The sequence below is a fragment of the Corvus moneduloides genome, chromosome 2 (assembly GCF_009650955.1).
Source record: "Corvus moneduloides isolate bCorMon1 chromosome 2, bCorMon1.pri, whole genome shotgun sequence".
NCBI classification, from domain to species: domain Eukaryota; kingdom Metazoa; phylum Chordata; class Aves; order Passeriformes; family Corvidae; genus Corvus; species Corvus moneduloides.
The window spans coordinates 15,679,419-15,705,846 of record NC_045477.1 but is presented as its reverse complement, the minus strand read 5'-3'; the positions used below and the strand labels follow the sequence as shown (position 1 = coordinate 15,705,846).

At 40.5% G+C, this 26,428-nt stretch overlaps 1 protein-coding gene across 1 annotated transcript; it reads left to right on the top strand.

The window, feature by feature from the left end:
* The first annotated feature begins 3,007 nt into the window (after positions 1-3,007).
* On the top strand, positions 3,008-13,753 carry MRPL39 (mitochondrial ribosomal protein L39). The gene is given in 11 exon segments (XM_032097501.1): positions 3,008-3,104; positions 4,380-4,586; positions 4,814-4,953; positions 5,590-5,689; positions 6,989-7,056; positions 8,266-8,378; positions 9,914-9,979; positions 11,174-11,279; positions 11,281-11,326; positions 12,338-12,387; positions 13,073-13,753. Coding segments are annotated over 11 exon segments (1,041 nt in total). The 5' UTR covers positions 3,008-3,061; the 3' UTR covers positions 13,175-13,753.
* Positions 13,754-26,428: the final 12,675 nt, after the last annotated feature.

The window sequence follows — 26,428 nt, the reverse complement described above, 5'->3', positions numbered from 1 at the left end:
GAATATGTCCAGTGAGGGAGATTCCACAACTTCTCTGGGCAAACATGGTGTGATTCCTGTTGGGGTCCCTTCCCCCCTGCCATGGATCCCTGGGAGATGGGCCCTGGGGGGGAGACACGGGGTTTCCCTGCCCCTGGTCAGTCTCATTCCCCATTGGTTGGTTTGGGTTCCCTGGTGTGGCCAAGGACCCTCGGGTCCCGTGACTGCGGAGTTCCCTGAGCTGAGCCCCGGCCATGGCGGCTGGAGAAATAAACATCTCTGAAACATCTACCACGAATCTGTCCATATATACTGTCGTTTCCATGGGGACTCCTGGTTTGAAATATGCTTGTTGCAGTATCCCCGCTGCAACAAACTGTGAGGAATGCAAGCAAGATACCGATCCCTGAGGAAGATTCGTGAGTAAAATAACCACTCTAGACCTCTCTCTTCTCACCTTGGTTTGGATATTCTCTCTGGACTATGGAAGAATCGTGGGAAATGGGGCTCTCTGAGCCACAGAAAGAAATGTACCTAGAAGTTAAAGGAATCCTTGAACAACAAAACAAAAAAGTTATGGAACCGGGAGATCTAGAACTTTTTTTTAACTGGCTTTTCAAAAATTTCTCCTATATTTCTCGAGACTTACTTTTTGATATTGAACCTCCTGGATCTTGTCAGGGGTGTTTTTGGGACGAGATCTTGTGGGAAATGAAAGATCAAACAGAACATGTATTAGTGATTGAACCCTTGCGTGGATCCATGGTAGTCAGTGAAGCTATTCAAGAGCATTTATATGGTCCTATTACCCCTAAAGTAAAGGATGGCCATAGTCCCACGGCCGAGGCCGCGCGGCCGCCATCCCTGTGGCACAAGCCGGCGGAAGTGCCTGCGCTGGATGCGCCCGGCCCCCTCGGGAGCCTGTGCCTTATCGCAGACCCCATCCCTGTCTCGGGGTCCCCGGCCACGCGACCGCGAGTGAGAGAGCGATGCCGCAGGCGCCGCGGGTGCCGTGGGCCACGAGCAGCCAGGAACCGGAGATTGGCATGGCAGGCCGCTCTGAGCAACTGGCTCGGAGAGCCCTGTGGAGGGAGAAGCGGCGGTTTCCACAGCGACACGAGAAGCCGCGCAGCGCCGAGCCGAAACGGGGCCGCACTCAAAGCAGCGTGGAGTTTGCGGAGCGGAACCACTCACAGGCCACGGAGCCAGCGGCGATGGCAACGCGGGGCTGTGCAGAGCCCGGACACGCACCGGAGCAGCGCCGCTTGGAGAGCGCGGAGCAGTCGCAACGCGGGGGCCCGGCCAAGACGTCGGAGTCAGCGAGGCAGCAGCCACGCGGGACAGGCACCCACGACGAACACGCAAGCATGTGATAGGAAGAGTTTATAGCACGAAAGTCACAGGAACTGTGAAATGGTACAATGTCAAAAACAACTATGGGTTTATAACACGAGATGATACAGGGGAAGATCTATTCATCCATAGAACTGCCATTAAAAGGAATAACCCTAAAAATTACCTGCAAAGTGTAGGAGATGGAGGAGTTGTACAATTTGATATAGTGCAAGGAAAGAAGGGTTTACAAGCAGCAAATGTTACTGGGCCTGGGGGTATTCCAGTCAAAGGCAGCTGTTATGCACAAAATTATAAACAATATCCATCCCAGAAATTTCCCTATCCACAGCCTACTTCCCCCTTTTACCCTATACCCAATATGAACCCCTTCCTAAGTTTACCCTATCCCCAGTTTATTCCTAATCCGTTTTTCACCCCATGGCTTCCCTATACAATTCCATTTCCCTACAATTCTTCTCCGATGCTGAGGGGGGGATGCAAAGGGGGAGGGAAGAAATTAAACCCTCTCCTGCCTCAGTTTCCCCACAAACATGCCCGAGAGTTCTGTCTCCCTTGTGTCAGCCCTAAGATGTTCCACAGAATCTGTTTGGACATTTAAAAACTCAGGAGGGTGGCTTGTTTTGTCTTGAAACTGTTCTTGTTATGTTTATCCAGTTGTTTTCATTCTCCTTTTATTAAAATAAAACGGGTGAGATGTTGGGGTCCCTTCCCCCCCTGCCATGGATCCCTGGGAGATGGGCCCTGGGGGGGGAGACAGGGGGTTTCCCTGCCCCCGGTCAGCTTCATTTCCCATTGGTTGGTTTGTGTTCCCTGGTGCTGATAACGCCAAGGACCCTCGGGTGCCATGGCTGGGGAGTTCCTGAGCTGAGCCCCGGCCATGCGGCTGGAGAAATAAACATCTCTGAAACATCTACCACGAATCTGTCCATATATACTTCGTTTCCACGGGACTCCTGGTTTGAAATATGCTTGTTGCAGTAATCCCCGCTGCAACAGATTCCACAACCTCTTTCTCAGGCGCACAGTGGTGGGATTCTTGGGGTTGTCCTGTGCAGGGTCAGGAGCTGGACTACAATCACAGTCACAGATTCACAGAATGGTTTGGGTTGGAAGGGACCTTAGAGATCATCTCGTTCCAACCCCTTGCCACGGATAGAGACACCTGCCACTAGACCAGGTTGCTCCAAGCCCCATCCGATCTGGCCTTGAACACTTCCAGGGATGAGGCAGCCACAGCTTCTCTGGGCAACGTGTACCAGGGCCTCACCACCCTCACAGGGAAGAATTTCTTCCTTATATCTAATCTAAACTTATGCTCCCATGTCCTTCCTGTGCTGGGACCCCAGAGCTGGATGCAGCACTGCAGGTGGGGTCTCAGCAGAGCGGGGCAGAGGGGCAGAATCCCCTCCCTGCCCTGCTGCCCACGGGGCTTTGGATGCAGCCCAGCACACGGGGGTTTTCTGGGCTCCTAGTACACACGGCCGGGGCATGTCCAGCCTCTCACCCACCAGGATGAGATCTCCCGATGATCGTTGTGGGTCTCTTCCAACGCAGAATACATTCTGTGGCTCTGAGTTGTGCCGGGGCTGCTGAAGGGAGCGGTGACAGCCGAGGCCCGGGCGGCTCCTGCCGCCGGCGGGCGGCGCGCAGAGCGGCGGCGGGAACCGCGCGGCCCTTGCCGGCGTTTCCGGCGGAGCTGGGGAGGTGGCACCCTGGCGGTGTGAACATGGCGGGGCCGTGGGCCGCTCGCGAGCTGCGGGCCGGAAGCCGTGAGTGCGGGAGGGAGCCGGGAGCCGTGAGTGCGGGAGGGAGCCGGGAGCCGGGAGCCGTGAGTGTGGGACCGGGCCGAGCTCCGGCTCGTACTGCGGCGGTGCCTTCAGGGGCTGAGGTGCCGTTATTAGGCCGCAGGGGAGTTGGCCTGTCTGAGGGAAAGGCCTCTGCAGTCAGGGAGCGACATTAACCTTTGCATAGAACCACAGAGTAGCTGGGGTTGGAAGGGGACTTCTGTGATCATCCAGTCCAACCCCCTGCCGGGGCAGGGTCACTACCAGCAGGTGACACAGGAACGGTGTTCAGGTCCTGGTGGATTTGGAATGTGTCCCGGGAGAGAGACTCCACACTCTCCCAGGGCAGCTTATTCCAGTGCAGTGCCCCTCTCCACGGAAAGAAGTTCTTCGTCATGTTGAAGTGAAACTTCTTGTGTTTTAGTTTATGGTCATTGTTTCTCCTCCTGTTGCTGTTCACCACTGAAAGGAGTCTGGCACCAACCCCTTGGCACCCGCCTTTGAGATATTTATATACATTAATGAGATCCCCTCGCAGTCTTCTGCAAACTAAACAGGCCCAGCTCCCGCGGTCTCTCCTCATAAGAGAGATGCCCGAGACCCCTCATAATCTTTTTGACCTCTTTGTTGCCTCAGAGTATCCTGTTGTCACTTCGTGCAGGCAATGCAGGCCCAGCATGGTCACTTGCTGGAGCTGCATAAGTGCTACCTTGTATATATTGAGACAGACAAGTGGGTGATCAGCAGTGTTGTAGAAGCCAACACCTTATAGAGAGGTTTTGAAAACTCAGAACGCAATACAGAATGGTTGAGGTTGGAAGGGACCACAGTGGGTCATCTGGTCCAACCTCTCTGCTCAAGTAGGATCTTCCCAGAGCACATGGGACAGGATTGTATCCAGATGGTTCTGAAACATCTCCAGTGAGAGGGACTCCACACCCTCTCTGGGCAATCTGTTCCAGTGCTCGGTCACTGCACGGTAAAGAAGTTCTTCCTCGTGTTCACGTAGAACTTCCTGCCCATCTGTTTCTGCCCATTGCCCCATGCCCCATGGGCACCACCGAGCAGAGCCTGGTCCATGCTCTGACCCCTCCCTTCAGACACTGAGAGATATGGATGAATTCCCCTCTCAGTCATCTCTCAAGGCTGAACAGGCCCAGCTCCCTCAGCCTTTCCTCATAAGAGGGATGCTCTGCTGGACGCACCCCAGGATTGCTTACTCTAGGAATATTGCTTACTTGGTATCTCTCCTATCACCAGGGTACATCTCCACACCAGCTTTCTCTCAGCTGACACGTGAGGAGGTGGTTCGGATGCGTAACGAGCTCTTCACCAAAGAGAAAGAGAGACAATTGTCTCTTCACCCACGGATTGAGAAAATCAAAGTGAAATACACTGGGAAGTCGCACCCTGGTAGTGTGTTTGTCATGAACAAGGCTCTCTCTACGCCATACAACTGTGCCATGCGTAAGTGGATGGACTCCTGAACTAGCCCCTCATGGTGAATGTTGTGCTGCCAATTGAAGTAGAAACAGTTAATTTTTGGAGGCTTTTTTCACAGTTCATCTTTCCAATTCATTTATAAATATGAAACTTGCAGTTTGTTGTTACGTATGCAGCAGTATGAACTGCAGATCCTGAGAAATGTGGTTAATAACTGTCTAATACTTCAGGGTTTTTTTTACTTTCTTTAGATTTAAGTGAATGGCACTGCAAGAAATCTGTTCTGGCTGTTGTGGATGGCGAAATCTGGGACATGTACAGACCCTTGACCAAATCATGTGAAATTCAGTTCCTTACCTTCAAAGATGAAGATCCAGAGGAAGTAAACAAGGTAAGTTATTATCTTATTCCATTGTAGGTGACCCTGGTTCTCTGTACCTTGCCTCATTGCAGGTGGCCCTGATTATGACCACTTGAATCTATGTGCACCTTTCAGTTCCATGCCTTTCTTGCTTTCTTTGTTGTCATTAAAGTTCAGGCATTTTTAATGTCTTTTTAATGGTGCATCATGGCTATCATTAGCTGGACCAGCATGTGGGCTAGGTGAATTGTTGGCATTCCTTTCAATTGTTGTATTATTCTATGATTTAAGATGTAAATATCTCCAGGGTTACATCTGGCTTGCATTCTAAGTGCAGTTTTGATTTTTTAAATTTGATTCTGTTTGGAGAATCATCTCTGGATAGAAGTTTAAATACTAAAGACAGTAATCATAGCATCATGGAAAAGCTTGGGTTGGAAGGGACATTAAAAGCTCATCCAGTTCCATCCCCTGCCATGGGCAGGGACACCTTCCACTAGACCAGGTTGCTCATAGCCCTGTCCAGCCTGTCCTTGAACACTTCCAGAGGTGGAATGCTTGGATTGGCAGCTAGGTTTCTGCATCATCCAGTTGAGTTTTGGGGGGTTTTTTTTGGAATAATCAGCTTCTAGGCAATAAATCCATGTTCTGCAATTTTCTTCGCAGGCGTATTGGCGTTCCTGTGCCATGATCATGGCATGTGTGCTAAAGCGAGCGTTCAAGGATGAATACTCAGTCAACCTAGTTAAAGCTCCAGAAGTGCCAGGTGATAAAAGTGTTTTGTATTGATTGTCTTTTGCTGCTTCTTAAGTGAGTGTTTAGTAACCAAACTTAGAAAAAAATCAGAGGCTCCTTTTCCAATGATTGATAGTACTTAGCATTGATACGTGTATTACACATTATTATAGTTGCCTTTAATTTATAATAACCACACTAAAACCAATTTTGTTATCAATGTTCAGAAAACTGGTCCATGTGGCCACTGGGTTTCAGACCACTTAGGATTTCATAGCTGAAATTAGTAACTAAACTTCTGTATTGTGAAGTGTCATGAGCAAGGTTTCTAGATGTGATGTGACATGTTTCTGTGGAATTTGTTCTAATAACTGCATAGACTTGTCCAGCACTTGAGTTACTAAAAATTACAATGTCTACACCAAATTGGAAGATTATTGAGGTACAAACAAGCTTAGTAACGACTTGTGCTCATCTGTGATCTGATTTAAGATTTAGAAAAGTGAGAAAATGCACAAGAGAGGAGGTCGTTTCAATAACAAAGTCTGCATATTTATGCCTTTAATATATGAGAAGCTTGGTTGCTGGTCACGTGTAGTGCTGTATCTGCTTCTCTTTTTAGCAATTTCAGCATTTGTTATGATTGATAAATACAGGTAAATATTTCAGTTCTACCAGAATTCGGAATAATCTTGGATGTACTCAGCTATATCATTATACTGTATGTATAGAAATAGTGTGAGCTTACTGGGTTCTCATAGATTTGATTTCTAAATAGCCATAGCTGAATATACACAAAAGAGTGTTCTAAAAACTATCAGAGAAATTTGTGTTGCTTTTACCAGAAGTTGGTGCCGTGCTTGTGTCATGGATAAACATTTTACTTCAGCTCTAATATTGTCTTATTCCTCTATGGAATAAATTCCTCTTTATATTTAATAGTTCGTATTTATTGCATGAAGCATACAATGGAAAAACTGTGAAGTATTTTTAAAGTGAGTGGTTTTGGTTTTTTCCAGCAGTGTTAGATGCAGTTTTGTGAAGCAGTGTATCTTTTCCTCTCTTTTCTAGGATTCTATTATACTGACATTGCATTCAAACTCCTTTCAAACTATTTTTTCATTCAGTGAAGTGAAAGGAAATTAAAACAACCCAAGTTCAATCTGCCATTTTATAGTATAATCAGAGTTGAAAACTTTTGTTTTATGATGAATTTCTAAAGATAATTCTGTTTTTCTTCTCATTCATTTTGGTGTAAGAATATAATGTGACTGTGAAATACATACTTTGTTACAAACATGAGTATTTTTTCTTTGGATTGGAATTACAGTGATCTCTGGAGCTTTCTGTTATGATGTAGTTTTGGACAATAAACTGAATGACTGGAAACCAGCAAAGGTAAGCACTTTTCAATCGTAAGCCCAAAAACTTGTATAGCTTGTGTCCTTGTCCAGTTGTTCTTTTTTAGTAGGGGAGAAGGGACAGAGCTTTTTTTCCCTTTTAGTTACTACACATCAGGAGTACTCTTTGGGAGCTGATCTCAATTTACCACACACTGGTTCTATGGCAGGGTGCCCTCAGAGTTCCTTTCAGATGAAACTAAACCTTGAGCTTCTTCCACATGCTTGCAGGCTTTAGGTTTGTGGGGCTACAGAAAATTCTAGTCTGGAGTACAATTTCAGAAACAGTTGATGAGGCTGTTGGGACCTCAGTGCCATCTTTGTTACTGTACAGATCTGTTCCTCCTCAACTGCTCTTGTTTGGTAGTATAGATGCAGCCACAATCTTTGTGAGAGTAGAGCCTCTGAAAATGAAAGTGTGTATAAGGCGCATATTTTTTGGTGGTTTACAGCAGAATCAGTTTGTTGTTGAATAAAACCTGTAAGCACATTCAGCTGCATCTCTCCTTAATAGCTTGCTTATATTTCATGCTCTGCAGTTAATCTAATAATATGAATACTCTGAATCTCAGAACTGTTTGTGATCACAAATGTTTTACCCATCTGGTGCCCATTCTTGTTCTTGTGCCCAAGAACCAGAATTTTTCTTCAATGTGATCTTGTAGCTGAAGTAATTTATTTAGAAATATTTTCTACATGACATAATAAATGTAATTTCACCTCATAACAATTGCTTATTTACTAGTAAATCTGAGTTATGCAGAACTTCAGATTCTGGTCCAAGGGGACCAATTCTTATTTATTAAATATTCAGTACCCTTTTTACACTTTCATCTATCACAGTAGAGCTTATTTGTAAGTGAGGACACCACTGTGGGAGACAAGATATATAGATGAGTATTTAACAGTAGCAGGGCTGCGTGTGTAGTACCATGTAGGGAAAACCTGGTCAGTTTAATTAATATGTATTGTTTTCGATGGAAAATTGCCTATTGACTTGACTGGACATGGAATCTGTCCATTAAAACAGTGATGATCTGTGGCACTCTTATGACAATAGCAAGACAGTCCTACAGTAAAATTGCTGTATTTAGGGTTTATAGTAGATGATCTTTGTTGTTTTGACTAATGTTTAGTATTTGCTGTTCTTTATCTGTTCACTACAGTTGTGAAAAGGTGGTTACAATTTTTATGTCCTTTTTTTTAGGACAACTTCTGTTCTCTTACAAGGGATGCCAAAAAGCTGATCCATCAAGACGTGCCCTTTGAAACACTGCATGTTGAAGCAAAAGTAGCACGTGAAATGTTTCAGCATAACATGTGAGTGTCTGAATTTTCCTTTCTTTCAAAGAGGTAATTAGAAATCAAGTCAAATCTCTGTTTGGTTTTATAAATCTAAAATAAGATGTGACAGGTGAAGTAAGAAGGTACTTTTCCCACTGCTCTGAATGAGCCTGCCTCCATTCTCTTTCCACCAACTTGCTCACACCAACTTACTTAGTTCTTGTTATTCTCCCCAGTGGCCAACACCAGGCACCTTTATTGGATGTAGTTTTGTGACAAACTGAAAGACTAAGACTTCTTTTGCTCACTAGTGAGCTTCAAGATTCCACTACTATTAAATTGAAACTCTGGTGGTTAGCCTTGGCTTGGTAGTTAGTTTCAGCCTTTGCTGAAAGGATTCCATATTTAAAGAAATGTACATTTTTCATGTCCTGGTGTCTTCAAATGAAGATTTGATGAAATGCAGGTTTTGAACTTTGCAGGGGGAAAATGGGTAAAATACTTTGGTCTGTGCTATAAAAAAAGTTTGTTCAAAACCTCCTGTCTTCTTCGCTGAAAAAAATACCTCAGCTCTGTTTTGGGAAAAAAAAATTTCTGGGCCACAGCTTTTTGGCAGGTGGAGAGATGCAGGGAGAAAATGATAAATAATTTATCATTTTGTAAACCAAAATTAAACTACGATGAAGCTCAAGTTGCAAAATAGCAAGTTTTTTAGCTTAATGTTGAGGTGATTTTAATGTGACTTATGGATCATCACCTCTGCTTTGTTGGCTGCACAGACAGCAGGTGGGAGCTCACTTTTGATGGTACCTTTAGATACTGCGTAGAGAAAGCACAGAGAACGCTTTGCTGTATTGTAGGTGACCAGCTGTTGAGGAGTACACATTGCATAAAATCAGTTTAGGTGGTCAGATGGTGTCTTCTAGTCTTACAGGTGACTTGAAAAACTCTCGTTTGTAGTAGTAGGTTCATTGTATCTTTCTGAATAAAACTCTGCTGTGGGAGCATGGCCCTCGTATAATAGACTGGAATCGATATTTCAATAGGAAGGGACCTACAACAACTGCCTAGTTCAGCTGCCTGACCGATGTGGGTTTGACAAGTTACAGCAAGTTACAGCATTGCCCAGATGCCCCTTAATCAGTGACAGGCTTGGGGCATCGACCACCTCTCCAAGAAGCTTGTTCAGTGTTTGAGTACCATCTCCTAAGGAAAAGCTTCCTAGTGTCTGGTCTGAACCACCTCCCGCACAACACTGAACCATTCCCAAACATCATGTCTCAGGATCCCATGTTGACTGTGCCTGATGATTGCATTATTTTTAAAGTGTCTTTCAGTAGTGCTCAGTATAATCTCCATAATTTTTTCATGAAAAATGTTGACTAACATCTCTGTTAATGAAGCATGTCAATATGTGTTATCACTAGGAATTTAAACCAGTCTCAAAGCTCACATAAACACAAGCATGATTTTTAGGAATTTTAAATGAATTAAATTAATTTCTGAACTGTTCTTATAAGTACTAGGTGTTAAAGGTGAGGATTTTTAAAATAATTTTTTTTCTTGTCCAGATACAAAATGGAGATGATAGAAAGAAAAGCTTCTCAGAATATGGAAGGAATTGTGATGTTGCATAGGTAAGCAAAACTGAACTCCTATTCTGTAATGATTCACTGAAGTATTTGACTATATTGCAAGTACTCTCTGCAAGTGAGAAGAGCAAGTTACTTGTGATGGCTTTAAATTTAAAGATCACTTGTATTCATTACTGTCTGCGGTCTGTCTTAAGATGCTTGGGGTGGTTTGCTTGCTTGTTGTTTTTAATACAACTGTTATTTTGTGATACTTTGTAATACTACATTTCTGTTTCTTTTTATGTTAAGGGTGGTAAATGCCAGAGAAGTCTTACTGCTTTCAGTGCTTTTACATGAAAACTAAATAAATCTCTACAGCTTGACAGGTTAAATAAAATACAAACCAAATACTTGTTTGAAAACAAGTGTTAGCATTGTATAATGGATTTTTCTTTTTCAAAGTTGTCAAGATTTTCCTAACTTGCAAGTTACTGCTTTGTAGTGGCGGAGGTGGGAATAGAACAGCTTGTTGGGATACAGTGTAAGACACAGAGTTCTTAGTCTGGAGGCAGGAGTTTGTGTTGTATCTCATGCAATTAAAAGAATTTCTCTCTATCTTAGGCTGTTGTAGGATATTCAGTTTTCTAGATGTCTAAAGAGTTCTTCATTTGTCCACATCTGTCTAAAGGAACAGATGTCTTTGCAGTGATGGTTCTTGAAATTTTAGAACAATGTTGTGTCATTCTTTCCTTCTTTCCACTCTGGTTTGCTCAGTAAAGGGGAAAATGGGCTTACCTATTGATTTCTGGGAGAGGTTTGTTCTGAGTATTTCTTTGCTGTCTCTCTTTTCTTAATTGATTTGCAGTTTTCCAAGAACTGAAAGGGAAATAACTGTGCAGGTTGTAAACACTGTACTGTGGAAAGTAGGTGGTCTTGGAGACAAATCTTTTGCTGGTGAATGACAGTTTATCCCAGTTTAGAGCCAACATGGCATCAAGGACTTTTAAACCTAAGATCCTTCCTAGACTTGAAGTTTTAAGTTTCCTAAGTTCATTTAAGGAAATTGTGTGACCTATACTTTTGGTTTAGGAAACTTAAAAATGCTGAGCTGGGGATTTGTTTAGATTTGGTTAGTGATTTGTGTGGATTTTCTTTCTGTTGATTGGAATTTGCTAATCAAAAATAAAACCTAATCTCATTGTACTTCACTTCAAATATATTTGACATCTAGGCTGGGGTTTTTTTTCATCCCCCCAGGTTTGGTGACTTTGTAGATGTTAGTGAAGGTCCTCATATTCCAAGGACAAGTTTCTGTTTCCAGTATGAGATAACGGCAGCCCATAATCTTCAGACTGACCAGTCTGAAATTGATGAGGAGATTTCCAGGTGTGTCCTTGCCAGTCCATTTGAAAGGTAAGTAATCCGTTTTTCACACGTTTTCCTCCTTAATTTAGAACATTTGCCTATGTTCCCATCTTTGTTAGCTGCTGTGTTGGTAGCTAAACGGAATTCAGAATTGGGAGCAGTAGAAAGGGAGGGCCCCGATGATGACTGTGTTGGATATTTGGGGTTCATTTTCCTGAACTGTTGTGGATATGCAGTCAGAACTAGAAAAGTTTTCATCAGAGGGCCCATGATGTTATCTTTCAGTATGGAAAGTGTTGTTTCGGCTATGTAATTTCTGTGTGGATATTTCATTCTGCTTGCCTAAGTTGTGCATGCCAGTCTTCTGGCATCAAGGCTACTGACTGCTTAAAAGAGCAGAACTTTGTATTTATACTCATGATAAATACACCATTCAAAGAATTTCATTACACCAAAGTAAAATGCAGCAACAACAAAAAAAAATCCTAGCTCTAATGAGTCTTAAACAAAGGCTTTGCTGAATGGAAAGTGGGGGCAGGAGTCTTTTTTCCTGTTCCTGTTGACTTACATGATTTTGACCTTATGGTCTAGCACAGGTACTACTGTCTTAGTTGGGGAAGTTTTCAAGGGTTCCTCATCTCATCTCTGTGTTCCCTTCCTAAGCATAATTCCCATTTTTGTCAATTAACCCCTCAAGGATTCCACACAGTGGATGAATCATAGAACCATAGAATGGTTTGGGTTAGAAGGGACCTTAAAGTTCATCCAGTTCCAATTCCCCTTCCATGGGCAGGGACACCTTCCACTGGACCAGGTTGCTCAGAGCTCCAGCCAACCTGGCTGTGAACACTTCTGGGGGTGGGGCATGTAATGGGTAGACATTTATTCAAGTCCCCCACGTGAATATGGGCAATTGGACACCAAAATTGGAAGTTGTGGCATTTGAACTGGGCATTATTATTGTATTGTGCCATCATTTCTAGACATTTGTCAGAATCTATTCTATGATAAGATTATTTTTTACCTCTGCTAACATCCTTTAATGACATTTCACACAGGCTCACCACACTGTGTGGCACAAACTGCTGGAAAGATCAAAGAGGCTGGTAAGTCTCCCTAGTGAAATACAGGTTACCAAATACAAAGGAGGACAATTTGAATGATTAGGGGTAGGTAGTATACTCAAGAACTTATCTTTAGGAATGGAAATATTCACAGGTGAACAGAAATCAGAAATCTAACTGCTTGTTTAGTAGAGGACATGGTAGCACTCTTTCTGAGGTTTGTTATTAAAATGCATCGTGCCATTTAAAAAAACCCCATATACTATTTGATCGATATGATTTGTACAATTAAAAATATTTTAAGGTAAATGGAACTTATAAAATTATTATTAATAAATGTTATAAAATATTATAAGCCACATATAACCAAATAACCACTACCAGTACATGTTTAAACATAGGAAGTCTTTGTAAAAATTAAACAGCGGCTGTTTTAGAGCCTTCAGATCAAAAATTTTACTTACTTATTTGGCAAGAGACAGAAAAAAAAAGTACTTTATGTCTTCCAAAACTTGTTAGCCAAGGATGTGTTCTGAGCCTGCCCCATGACATCTTCCCTGAACTTAGTTTGAATATTCTTGTATTCAGGTTGCTTAATTTTGGAGGAGATGATAGTCTGTGTACGTTGTCCTTTCCTATCACAGTGACAGTATGAGGGGAGGATTTTCAGGATCAAGGAGAGTGAAATAATTTTTAAAAATCTAACAAAATTGATATCTTTCTGCAGGTCACTGAAGAAGAATATTTGGAAGCAGCAGAACGTCTTGTGGCAAAAGATGGAACTGAAGAAAAAGATGGAACTGAAGAAGGAAAAACTGTATCAATTTAAATTAAGTTGAACCTCTAAATGTACATAATAAAATGTATATTTTTACATGACTTGTTTGTGCCTCATACAAAAATTAATTTGAATTCTGTGACCTAATCACAGATAAGTATAGACACAGGTATACATGAGATGTTTCAGTCCACTTAAAAGGTTTCCTTAAAGAAAAAAAAGGGCAGGGAGAGGGAAGGGAATGTTTTATCTGCAATAACTTGCAAGTTGCCCCTGTCCTTATCTTGACAACAGTAATTGCATGTGTCCATCCATATGTTGTTGCCTACTGCAACTGAAACGACAACTGAGACGAGTAGTATCTTAAAAAGATACCCTTAGAGGTATGTAAAGGTGTAATTGTCATTGTTTTACCAATACAAAAATAGCAGAATGTAAAAGCCAGAAAGTTCTTGGAGTTTAATGATTTCTTTCTGCTGCACAAGTGCAGTTAAAGATCATTTTCCAGAATAATACCAAGAATGTAGTTCATTACTTGCATCCCCAGTGTAGTAAGATTTATTATGCATTTTCTTTCTTTTATATTTAAATATGATGACTTCAATTAAATTTCACAAGGGAATTTTGTTAGATGGTGTTTTCTGACATTTTGTATTTTCATTTCTAACTCATTAGACTTGTTCTTACTATACCAGAGGAGATTTTTATTACTTTTTGAAGTGCACATATTTTCTCTGAATTTTATGCCAATTATTATTTTTACCATTAACTGCATCACATGGTTTCTAATCAGTTGACACCACAGTTTTGTGAGAGCAGGGTAGTATTCAATAAAATACAATTAGGTAGAACCCATGCTTTCTCAGGATACTAGGAAAACTGACGGTTTTTTCTCCTCTTGATTAGTGATGCGGAGGACTTTTTATAATGGTATCAGATGCTTGTTTTTTTTGAAATAAAATTGTGATTTAAAGTTTATCTTCAAAGTACACATACGCATTTAGACATTCTATATATTTTCATTAAACCAAACTTGCCAGAGTGTACTTTAGCTTTGAACCTCTTCTTCTGTTGCTGTTGAAGAAGCAGGCATTCTTGTCTTGAGAAACACAAAAATTTGCTGTTTGTGTTGGTTTCTGGGTTGTGGGTTTGGTTTTTTTTCAGTTTTGGTTGGTTGGTTTTTGTTTGTTGTTTAATGCCATACTTGCCATCTCTGATTAACCCAAGACTGGTGAAATTTTGCCATCTGAATTTTGGGATCCAATCCAGGTGGTCTGTTTTGGATCTTAAGCTTGTTCTATTACAACCCACAGAGTCCCCTGATGTCTTCTTGCTATTTTGGGTATCCAGTTCAGAATTCCTCCTAGATTCCACCAGCTGTAGAGAAATGTGAGAGTGCTGCTATCCCTTAGGAATATACCTTTTTTAACTCTAGCTGGAATTTCAGAGCTTTTCTGGTATGTTCTTTTTTGTGAGGAGTGGTGGGAGGGGTTTTTTTGTTTGTTTATGTTTGGGGTTTGAGTTTTTTTCGTTGGAGGAGCAGAGAAGTCACCCCACAGGTGAATCCCCACAAAAGGGACTTTTGCAAGTGCGCGTGACTACAATACCAAAAATGCTGTTGAGGTCTGTATTAGACCCTTCCCTAGAGGTCTGTGCATAAAAAGGTGGAAGCTCAAACTTTTGCAGAACTTGGTACTATTTCACACCTTGACTTCCAAGGGGTCCAGAAGGCAGGTTTTCCTTAGGGAGAGATGTAGCTGGAGGATGCCTTGGGAAAGCACCAGGATTCTCACAGAGAACAGTAACAATTAAGAGAACTAGGCAATAGTGTTCATTTCTTTCTCACCACGGCACATTTTGAAACAGGAATGTAGATTCAAGTCTGTTCTGCCAAAATGGGATTCAGAGCCACATGTGCAGGGGAGAACATGTTTTTTTGGGAGATGGCTCATACGGTATTTTGAGTACTCCCTGCCTGATCTGTATTAAGTGATGGCACTGCTAGAAAAGTCCTGAACATTTCTTGGATGAGCATGAGAACAAGTGGAAGCAGTGCTCAGTGCCCATGGCAGCCACAGAGCAGCAGGGAAATATGACCCTGAGCTCAGGGCCATTTGTCTATTTTACCATTGACTGTTGGTGCATAAAATGCTGAAATTGTCTGCTGAGAGGGCTGTTGTAGCAGCTGGGTTAGAGTAATGTTTCCTTTCTCTTTTTGGCTTAGGTTTTCTGAACTTCAGCTGAACTGCAGCTGAACTGGCTGGCTGTTTGGGGCTGTGCTCTGACACACACCTGCAACTATCACTGTATAACTTAAAGCTATGGAGTTATATAAAATAACAAAATGGCTATGGAAAAGCTCTGGCTGAATGTGGATTCTGGATGTTTGTGTACTGTCCTGCCTACTCTCGGCCCTGGCCCAGTCTTCTCCATTGGAAATAGTCAGAAGACACCATCATTGATCAGTTCAAAAAGAGACAAGAAAGTAGATTCTGTTATTTTCTATACTGAACACTACAGGAAACTGCAGGGATTAGGGGTGGATAGATGATCAAAAGACACTGCAGAATTTAGCCAATTCCTCTTCTTGGCTATTTCTTTTTATTAAATATCTGGGTGTAAAGAGGCAATTTTTACTCAGGAAAAGAACTGCAGAACCAGCTAAAGGTAAGGAAGAATCTAGGAGGACACAATGCTGCAAAGAGTAGGAAGAGGAGGGCGGGGGTCACTTACGCTGATGTACCTGGACCGAAGATGATACTGGCCAGATTCTGATAAGAAATAAAAATCTTTTTATGGTGAAAGTGGTGAGACACTGGAACACGTTGTTCAGAGAACTTGTGAGTACCTCAGCCTTGGAAATGTTCGAGGTCAGATTGGATGGAGCTTGGTACAACCTGGTCTAGTGGAAGGTGACCCTGCCTGCGGCAGGGGGATTGGAACAAGATGATCTTTAAGGTCCGTCTGAACCCAACCCATTCCAGGATTTTATGATGAGAGTGGAAAACGCAGGAACTGAAGCCTTCTTCCTTCTTGCACATCTCAGTAGTAGCTTCACAGCTTCTCACACTCAAATTGTTTCTCCTTCTGCGTCTTGTTTTAAAGAGTTGAAACTTTTGATTCTTCCCTTTTGTTTACTGGTATTATCCAAAAAAGGGAAACCTTGTATTTAAGGTTAAAGCTACATAGTGTCTTGATCCTAACAGGTGGCACTAGGAAGGTTGAACAGTTCCAGCTGACACATAAGACCAAGTGAGAAATTTTTTCCAAAGAAATATTCTGTATTTCAGGTTATCATGGATTTTGGAGATAGAAAAGGCAATTAGGATATAGTATGACTAATTTCATAACAGAAGGAATTAAATGCCAAGAAAGAGTTACTTTTTTCTTACCAAGGCAGTAAAGCACTTCCCTGGGAAATTGAACACATGCACGTGATGAAAATACTCTATCTTCAGTAGACATCAAGTCCTTTCATAACAGCAGCCAGAACAAGTTTCCCTTTCTATTTTAACTTCTGGTAAGGAGTAATCTCTTTACTGCTTTTTGGTAATTTACCTAGCACTATTGCACTCAGTGCAATACTTTGTTATATTTGAAGCCAGTGAACTTGCTACATTTATTTTATTAGTTTCTGCAGACACAGGAATGTGGCAGCATAAAGACATTTATTTGATGGAAAGAGTTGGCAGTGGGTATTTCTTGAAGAACACCAAGCGTCTGAAAATGGTAATGCTATCATGCTGTGGTTTTTCATGAGACTTAATCCCAGTCGTGGACAGCATTAATATTTTTTCAGAGTGAAAAGAAAACCTATTATTTTAGTATCTGCTAATATAATATCCACAACCAAAGTATATCTGCTTTTCTGGGGAATCAGCTATGCAGAAAGAATACATATAATTGGTCTAATATTGGACCATATTTATATTTGCTATCTATTTCTTAAGTTTGCAAATTACTCACATTTTAAAGAGACAAAATGTGAGGGAACAAATATTTGATTTTTATGGCATGACTATGAATCAGGATAGCAAGTGGAAAGATCTGTTTTCTTCCTTAAGACACCTACTATTGACGTGTATCTATGCAGGATAGAGGCTCTAGGATCATCTTTGCTTCAGCAAACCGATACTGCTGAACATGGCCTCAAATGGACAGGGAAATCAATGTGAGCTTCAGTTTCACCCAAGAAATGAGATTTTATCTTGGCTCTCCTCTCTTTTGCCACAATTTTCTTCCCTCTTTTAAAGCTGTTTTCCCTGGAAAGTTAATAGGAGTATGCTTTTCTTTACTGCTGCACCACTTTGAGAATTCCCTCTCAGATGTATGGCTCTGACTTTGGAGGGGATAAAAGAGGCTTTTCCTTTTTAGTGGTTATGGCCCCCCAGCTGTATGCATCCTGGGGGAGCCTCTTAACTTAGAGCCTGATTTGGAAAACATTTATGCCCTGCAGCAGTTCTGTCTGAGTGTAAAAATCACATTCAGTGAGACTCCTTGTATGGGACACTTTTTTATGAGACAGTTGATTTTAAATGTCTGTGGTCTTGGGTGCTCTGTGATCATTCCTTGTGCTGGGGATTCACAGGCAGAACACTGATAACAGAAAGAGGTGTTCATATAGACACAGCACAAACATTAACTTTATTTCTTACTTAATAGCGAGTACTTTGAGTTTTTTAGTTTTCCCTTTTGTTCTCCTGTCAAATTAATGTTTCATAGCTAAACTATTCTTTAGGTTGATTTAAGTAGAGGATAAGAGAGTTTTAAAGACTGGCTCTGTCACTCAGTAAGTAAAACACAGTAGGTTTTGTGACTGAATATTCAGGAACTTTTTTGACCTTCCACAAAATAAATATGACAATATTTTCCTGTTTCTCTACAATTTTCTAAGACTTCTAAAAGTTTGAAGTGCACTGATAATCCTAAAGATAATTTCATTTTCTCCTAATGACCCATTGCCCAATTCCTCCTAAAGAACTGACAATGGAATCTCAAAGAAACATTTTCTGTCAGTTTTTCTCTTACGTATAATAAAATTCGGTAGAAATTAATAGAATCCACAGTTGTACATGCCAAAAGTTTAATTCATCTTTTTTTTTCCTAAATAAAAATGAAATAATGAAGTATTTGTGTAGGAAGTAAAGCCAAAAGAGCTAAAAAGTGATAAAACAAAGTAAAACCCAGGTTGTTGCGTTCAAAATGTTACACACTCGACATCCTAGTAAGGACTGGCTAGTACACAAAGCAGCTTTTTTTCTGCTGCTTTTCCAAACTCCATACCTAGCAAGCATTCTGGCAAGCATGCCTGTATGCAGAACAAGTTGTCTTTTTACACGTAGAGCAGGTTTTTCCCAGCATAGCACTGACTGATTCATGATTTCTGTTCTCCTCCCACAGCAACAGTTTGTTCCATGTGAATTCTGGTAAGAGGCATGGTACAGTGTTAATGCTAACATGTAGGAGTCAGTCATAGGTAAAAACCCCTATCACGATTAGCATTAACAACATACAGCCAACAGAAGAACTCCAGTGACTGGAGTATGAGACATAAAGAACTCAAAGCACTGGGTTTTCCCCTTGATATACCTAAATAAAAAAATTTAAAAAAAAAGAAAAAAGAAATACATATTAAAATATTATGGCAGAGGATGGAGAGACATCAGAGAGAGAATTATTACAGTTAAATACACAGGAACTGTCTGCTGTACATTTAAACCCAGTCAAACTTGCAATTGTTTTAGTTAGAGAGAGAGAACCAGAGTACATCGAGCAGTGAGCGCATTGTGCTTGCTGTGAGCAGGAAGAATACAGATTGCAGCACGGTCTTGCCTAATTTTGTATCCCTTTAGATACCAGTTAATGAAGACTTCTAATATAAGCCTAGTTCCTCAAAATGTTTTAGACCCCAAAAAAACAAAAGCAAAAATGGCTTGATTTATTCTGATTTAACTAAGACAAAATGCATCTCAGGAGAGCTGACTCTTTAACAGGATGTGAGAAACAGAGCTAAAACACAATCAGTTTCATCAGTATGTGAGGTTGATGATTAGGCAACAAATATTCCTTTGGATTCTGGTATAAATGAGCAGAGTGAAAACCTGTTGGACAGATTTAATTGCTGGTCTAGAATCCATATGCAGGGCTCCTACACCCTTGTTCCAGTAATTTAGAATGAGATTAATGAATATAATTGTCTCTGTTGAACTGTTTGCTAAGTGCTTCATAATATTAACCAGTCCATTAACTGATGCTTTGACCATAAAATTAATGTGCTGAATTTTTTTGACCAAAGTTGAACACTTTTTTACTTCTTTCAGCCTATTATGGGTTCTCCTCTGGAAACAAACAAGGAGATACAGTTTTAGAAATCAGCAGTTTCAAAAATCTGCAGAGAAATCACATAATGAAATAAAAATACACTCAGTAAAAGCAAGGCTAGAGAATCATCATTATATATTAAAATACCTGATTTATTTTTACAATTTTCGGTTACTTACATCAGTAATAAGGGTTGAATTGTTGAGACAGTCTTTCCAAGCAGTTTTAAAAAGGCCTAAGCAATGCCCAGTTAGTTCTCTGGTAAGTACGTCTTGACCGAAATATATTTTTCTTTATCCATCCTTCTGAAATAAAGTATCAGATCCTGGGCAGAGTTGATAAATAGTTGAATCTTGTTTATTTTCTCTTTGGTCTCCCAGTGACAACTTAAAAAAACAACAGCCACCTTTCTGTTGTTTAATCAAAAAATAACAAGAAAGCCCGTATGAAAAACGAGACATTATATATAAGAGGCAGTTTTGGAGATCTTTTTTTGTATGTAAATTTAAAGAAACTTACGTACTTTTATAACTTCCCTACTGTTACTAACACATGTTTTAAGAGGAAGTTAAAATGTCATAGTAAGACTGTGATCTAATTTAGAGATTTTAGGGAAATTACCTTTCACTTTATGCCACTCTAAATGAAACCAGCCTTGTACATGGCTGCAATATGCGAGTGGCAAACAAAATTCCAAGGTGAATATAAAATTTTGGTAGGCAGAAAAAAAGCGGTTTAGAAATTTCCACACCTCAGGTTTAAAGTGATGATTCAGAGCTCTGGTGAGTGATCAGAGTAAACTCCTACTAAAGCTGGGCACAGAGAGCTGTGGTGTAAGATTTGCATTTGTGGGCAGTGAAGTGAACAGTTTTTAAACCTGTGATAAAATGTTATGTGTCTGTTCGTGGTGTGTGTGTGTAGGGTGAGAAACACAGGCCAGCGGAGGAGGATAAAAGATCCAAGTTAAGATATTAATTTTATGAGGGTTTTTTTTTGCTCTAGGAAGAAAGCAAACAAAAAATTCCTGTCAATAAAAAGCTATTGTCTTACCTAAATTCATTCTACATTGAACTTTCTTTGAGCAGGGATTTGAATTTGATGATCTTCAGAGATTCTTTTTAACCTAATTTTTTCTCTAACTCAATTATTGTGCTTTTAATATCTCTAAGTCCCTAAATCCTTATTCACTTGATGTCACCCAGTGGGCATACATATATATGAAGGGGTCAATGCAAAACATCTGTTCCTCTTGTGGAAACACTAAATTTGTATTCATTAAGCTTTGGATAAGGATCACTTTACGTAGTAGGACAAGAGCTTTCATACCAGAAGCTTCTGTCACATCCAAGTCTACTGCCCCTAGAATATTTGTAGAACATGTTTGTAAATTTGCACTCTCTTCAATATATTCTGGGTGGCTATTCTTTACACCATGCTTCCAAACTAATTATTTCATGTCCTTCATGGGTCTTGCTAAAAGGCAAATGTTTTTATCTGTGGTTTGCAGCAGCCCTTTGCGGTTGACTGTACTTTTCAGTCTGCCTGTGTTCAGACTTGGAGAAGGGATGGTTTTGAAACAGATCATTTGAATAATTTAATAATTGTTTCTCTAAAGAAGCTGAATGGGTGCTGTACTTTCCCGTGCCAACTTCCAGCAGTACTGTTGAGCAGTGATAGAAGTGAGAGACCTTGGGCAGAACTAGGTCTCTGCAGCTTTACTCCAGAGCCAGCCCTTCCAGGCAAAAGCACATGGCCATAACCACAGATGAGAATTTCCTTTGGGGCTTTTCTACTCCCATGATCTTGGATTTATGTAATTGAATAGTTTTGCCAAGGCTGCTATATTTGCATTTCAGTTTTGAATTTAAAAGCTGCATAGCATGTCCAACACTGCAAACTGTTTGGGTTGTATACTCTAAAGGCAAAAATACAAATCATGCTTTATCAGGAAGTGGTGAGAAATGACACGTATTTCCTCTTGCTGAACCTTTGTAACAGCCTTTTGTACAGCTGCCAGGTGCCTTTACATGAACAAATACCTGTATTTCTCCCTGCTGTCTTCTCAAACAGCTCTAAAACTGAGGCCTTGCCATCAGTGGAAACAGTGACCATCTACTCAGGTTTAAATATGAAATAAAATCCCCTGTTATTTCCCTTGCAACGTTAATAAAGAAAAAGTTCATAAGACCTGGTGTGATTTTCTTCTTCCCTTTTCCAGCACTGTCTTGCTTCCCCTATCATCAGAATAAAACATATATCCTTCCTATCTTATCTGCTGACCTCTGGTCATTATGTCCTATCCACTCATCTGCTTCTCTGTCCCTTCATCTGTTGCAGTGACCTCAGATAGAAGTGTGTTTTATTTTCATTTTCAGACTTCATATCTGCTTTCACTGCTACTGCCTTCATGGAAGCTGTCCAATTAAAAAGTCAGATTCCCTTCAAAAGGATCATCACAAGTGTAGTTCAAAGTACTTAGTTAAACCGTGACAAATGCTCCTTTCCCCACCTGTACATTGTAGGGTATCTCAAGGTTCTGAGGAGACTTATGGTGGTCCACTGAAGGACTAGAAGCATCTAGCTCATTAGTCTTGTTATGTGACTGTTAGCTAGTTTTTCCCCTCCAGTTCCAATGACCAAATTCTTATTTACTTATTGCCCAAATAGAGGGGATCCTTTGTCACAAATCTGGAAAAAAACTCAACCTTTTGTCCTTGGGTTGGTAGGAAGAAGACATGCAAGCTTTCGTAGTACTTCCCAATATAATTTTTTTAATGAAAAGCATGTACAGCTTAGGAAAGTAATTCCAACTCCGCAAAATTCAGTAGCCAGTTTAGAAATATAAAAGGTGTTCTCCAAACACCAAAAAGAATTCAGAACTTGTCTTTTGGAAAGACTTATCTGATGGTGCTTAGGGTTGTGCTGTCCCCTCTGCAAAGTCCTTTTCTGGTGGGAGAAAAGGCAGTTCACCAAGGCCAGAAATCTGCAGTGCTCATACATGAGTATGTAAACTCACAGTCATGTTGGAGGAATCAGACTGTGATAGACCCCAAGACTGATGCTTTCATAGTGTGTGAGAGTGTCTTATGAATTTTTATTCTTCTGCAGTCATGGAAAACCCCATTTTTTTGTAAAAAATAAGACCAAAATGAAATGTACCAGTTTCAGGGATGTTTTTAGCTTTGAATAGCAGAAATCTAATTTTGACTGAAAGAGAATTAGAGTTAACAATTCTATAAATTTTTTAATCACCTACAAAAGGCTGTTACATATAAACAATACACCAACAGTCCATTGTCAGATACCCTATTTACATTTTCAGGAGGTTTTTAAGTCTTATCTTCTCATCTAATTTCTCAGAAAGCAAAGCTATTCTTTTAAAAACTTTTCAAAAAATATTGAATTCAGGTCTTTAAGATACTGGGAGATCTCCAAAGATGCGTATAAAGATAGGAGAGGCTTTTCTCTGCTGAAAACTTTCCTATATAGTAAAACATGCCTCCACTTTGTGGGTCAAATAGCTGGATAATCTATTTTTAATACTAAATTTCAGCTACTTTGCTTGTTGCTTTGTAAATGAAAAATTGCCATATTGAAAAGCTAGTAGAATAAATTATTGATCTTAGATATTTGCTGCCAAAATTTGAATCCAGAGCAAATTTTTATCATCAAGTAAAACCTTAGAGTTTTCGCCAGACAGGTATTAATGCTGAGCATGGAGTTCCTGTTTTGTTGGTATGATTATGGATTTCAAGAAAGCTATGTTGACTTCTTATATGGGCATTTGAATCATGTTCATTTTAAGAAGAATTAAACCATAGCAAATGATGCAAGTCTAATGGGTATATTTTAAGAAGGCATTTCTCTGCTGCTTATTTATGAAATGAGGACCGAAACTTGACACATTATCCAAAACTACTTCTATGGCCAAAATTAAGTAAGTCACACTGGTTTATACAGTTACACTTCCACACCTCAAAATGCCTCTGGCAAGCTGTAGGCAAGACAAGAACTGTGGATGAATCATGAAACTCTTCCAAGTAGTCAATTGAAATGCTGTAGAAATTCTATTCTATGTTGCATGGTCTTCTAAACTGCTGACCTCAGAATAAAAGGAGAAGACTATGAGCTAACAAGCAGCATGCAGGCACCTTTCCTGTGTTTGCTGTCCCACCAGATAAACGAGGTCACCATTGAAGGTGAATTCAAAGACAGCAAGGGGACTGCCTCTGCATTCCCTGCAGGCTGTGTGAGTCTGGATAGCTGGAGGCATATTCCATAAGGATGCCTGCTAGAGTATTTCTGCATGTGTGCAGAAGTTTGATGTTCAGCCTCCCTGTCTCTTGAGGTCTCTAAGCCCTGCCGTGGGGCCCCCCCTTGGCCTGGTCCTGTTTCCTTTAGCACACGATCTTCTCATTTTTGAAAAAGAGCACATGCAAAAATAAACAAAAAACCAGCAAAGAACCAAACAAAAAAACCTACCTGCTACGAGGCAGTGTCTTTACACAGAGATGCAAGCAAAACCAATGCAGCAAGAAGGCCACAGACTTCCTTTGTTCCATCTCACAGGTTAACCATGATCACTCGGCTTTTTTTTTTTCTTTCAAAGGGAGAGAGTAAAAGAGAGAGAGAGAGAGAAAGAGAAAGAAGGTAAATGAAAAATGAGGCAGGAGCAGTTGCCACAGAGGTGTGTTGGACTGGCTGGTCTCCTGATATCCCTGCAGCATGAGTTAGGTGAAGAAAGCCTGCTCCAAACAACTTGAGACCCTTTATAAGTCATGAAGGTGACTCATAACTAACCGACTTGCCTTGCCTTTAGTAAATCCCCCGCTTTCCTTTTCTTAGAACAGAGCTTAAAAAAAAAAAAAAGAAGAAAAAAAAAGGAGAGAAAACCCAAGGAAAACAGAAAACTCCAATCAAATAGAGGATTTTTAAAAAATGCACCATGTACTTTCCTTCCCTCAGACATTTTGACATCAGCCTTTTAATTGAGTACTACTACTAATAATAATAAATGCAAATGATTGTTTAGTGGTGCCAGTGCGCTTAAATAGGTTGCAGGTATGTCGTGAGAGAGGGAGTTCATGCTGGTATCTTCGACATCTAACTGAAGAGGGAGTTCACTGTGGTGAGGTGTTTCTTAATTTTATCTGTATTACTTTTACATCTAGGGCTGTCCCGCACGGACTTTTTGTGTTACAATTAACCCTGGCAGATCCAGGCAGAAAAAAATAAACCTCAAGAAATGTTCAGAGACATTGGACAGCTGTAGCTGAAACAGCTGCAAAATCTCTAAAACCAGGGTCATACTTTAGTAAAATTAGGGTGCATGTGGAAGACTGCAAATCAGTGGGTTGTGGAAGCCTGTTACTAAAATTATATAGCATTTTTTAACACCATTGAAAGACCATTGCCGATGACTGGAAAGACAGGTTGGTCTAAATGGATAGGAGATACAATATTCTACAGTCCTTTGGTTCTGAATATATTCCCAGAAAAGTCCAATTTATTTTAATTTCCAGCAGCGAATATTGTGGCTGCTACTGCCTGATTTTCCTCAGACACTGAGGGTTGTATCTTTTCAAAATAATACATTTTCACTGTGAATACAGGATGTTTTTTGCCTTGAGCTTTGGAAGTTCTATGATGTTTTAAGAAATATCTTCATTCAGAACTCATTAAGATGGCTGAAATACAATAGTTATGTTTGCCAGCCACTGAAATATACAGAAAAAATTCTGTCAAATCCCATCATAAATATACTGTTGTTCTCTTTGGCTTAGGTGTGTAATTATAAGTATTTTCCCCAGGAAGCCCTCATAAGTTTCAGGTGTTTGTACTCAGATCTGCACTTCCATGGTTCCATCAGACCCTTACGGCTCATTACAATGGGATAGGGTTTGGCTTCCATGTTTACAGAGACGAGTTTGAAGTTATGACCGGAGCAGTGATGTTTCCCTGACACATCTCAGGCAAGGCAGCTCTTGGAAACACAAACAATTTTATCTCCAAGGCCCCCTGCTCTGGGGACACTGCTGCCACCCATGCTACTGGAGGAGAGGAGGGCAGTCAGCTGGGCTGAGCTCTAATGCTTATGCCTCTGGATAGGTGGGGAGGCTATGGCAGACACCTCTTTGTGTTCTTCGTGTTCTTCCTGCACCTGTGGCTTGAAATGAGGCTGGATTTCTCTTGGGCACTTCCTGAGGAAAAAGAAAAAACTCTGAGCTACTTGGTCCTCTTCCCCAGTTATCTTCTCTTAGGTGGTACTTGATATAGGGCCAAAACTTAGGGCCAGATTTTATGGGAAGGAAGAGGGAGGTTCCATTTCAGTGAGATTAGACACTGAGATTGTCTCCAACCTGATCATATTACAGGACAATTTCTTAATATTTACCTCAAATTCTTTTTCTTTTAACTCGCATATTTGCTTGATTTCAGTATAAATTGAAAACCGATATTCCTAAGGAGATAAGACGTAGGGAATTACCGTGTATGTCTGTGTGCATATCTGTTGGTCTCCTACCTAATACTTTGAAATCATGAATTAATTTGAACATATTTGATGATGAAGGGGTATCTCGAGGATATTAAGCTCCTATAATTTCTGTGAAAACAAATGTGCAGATTAGAAAAGACCTTATTAAAATTCCTGTTTGTGGCAAGGATGGTAATTGGAGTTCAATTCTTATTAAATATCACAGAATCCATGGTAATTCAATTACAAATCTATAGGCAATAAGATTTTGTTCATTTTTCCACTCACAAAATGACCAGGTTTGTAACGGATTATTTTAAATGCATGAAAACACGCTTAATACATTGATTGATAGACAATTTTGGGTTAAACAACATATAAAATCCTAATGTTGCTAAGATCAATATGCACAGATAATTTATCAGGATAACTGTCAACTAGGCATTTATAGCTAATTAGGATTAGAGTGTTTAGGGTTCTGTATGTGCATTTGTTTGAAGGCAGGCAGA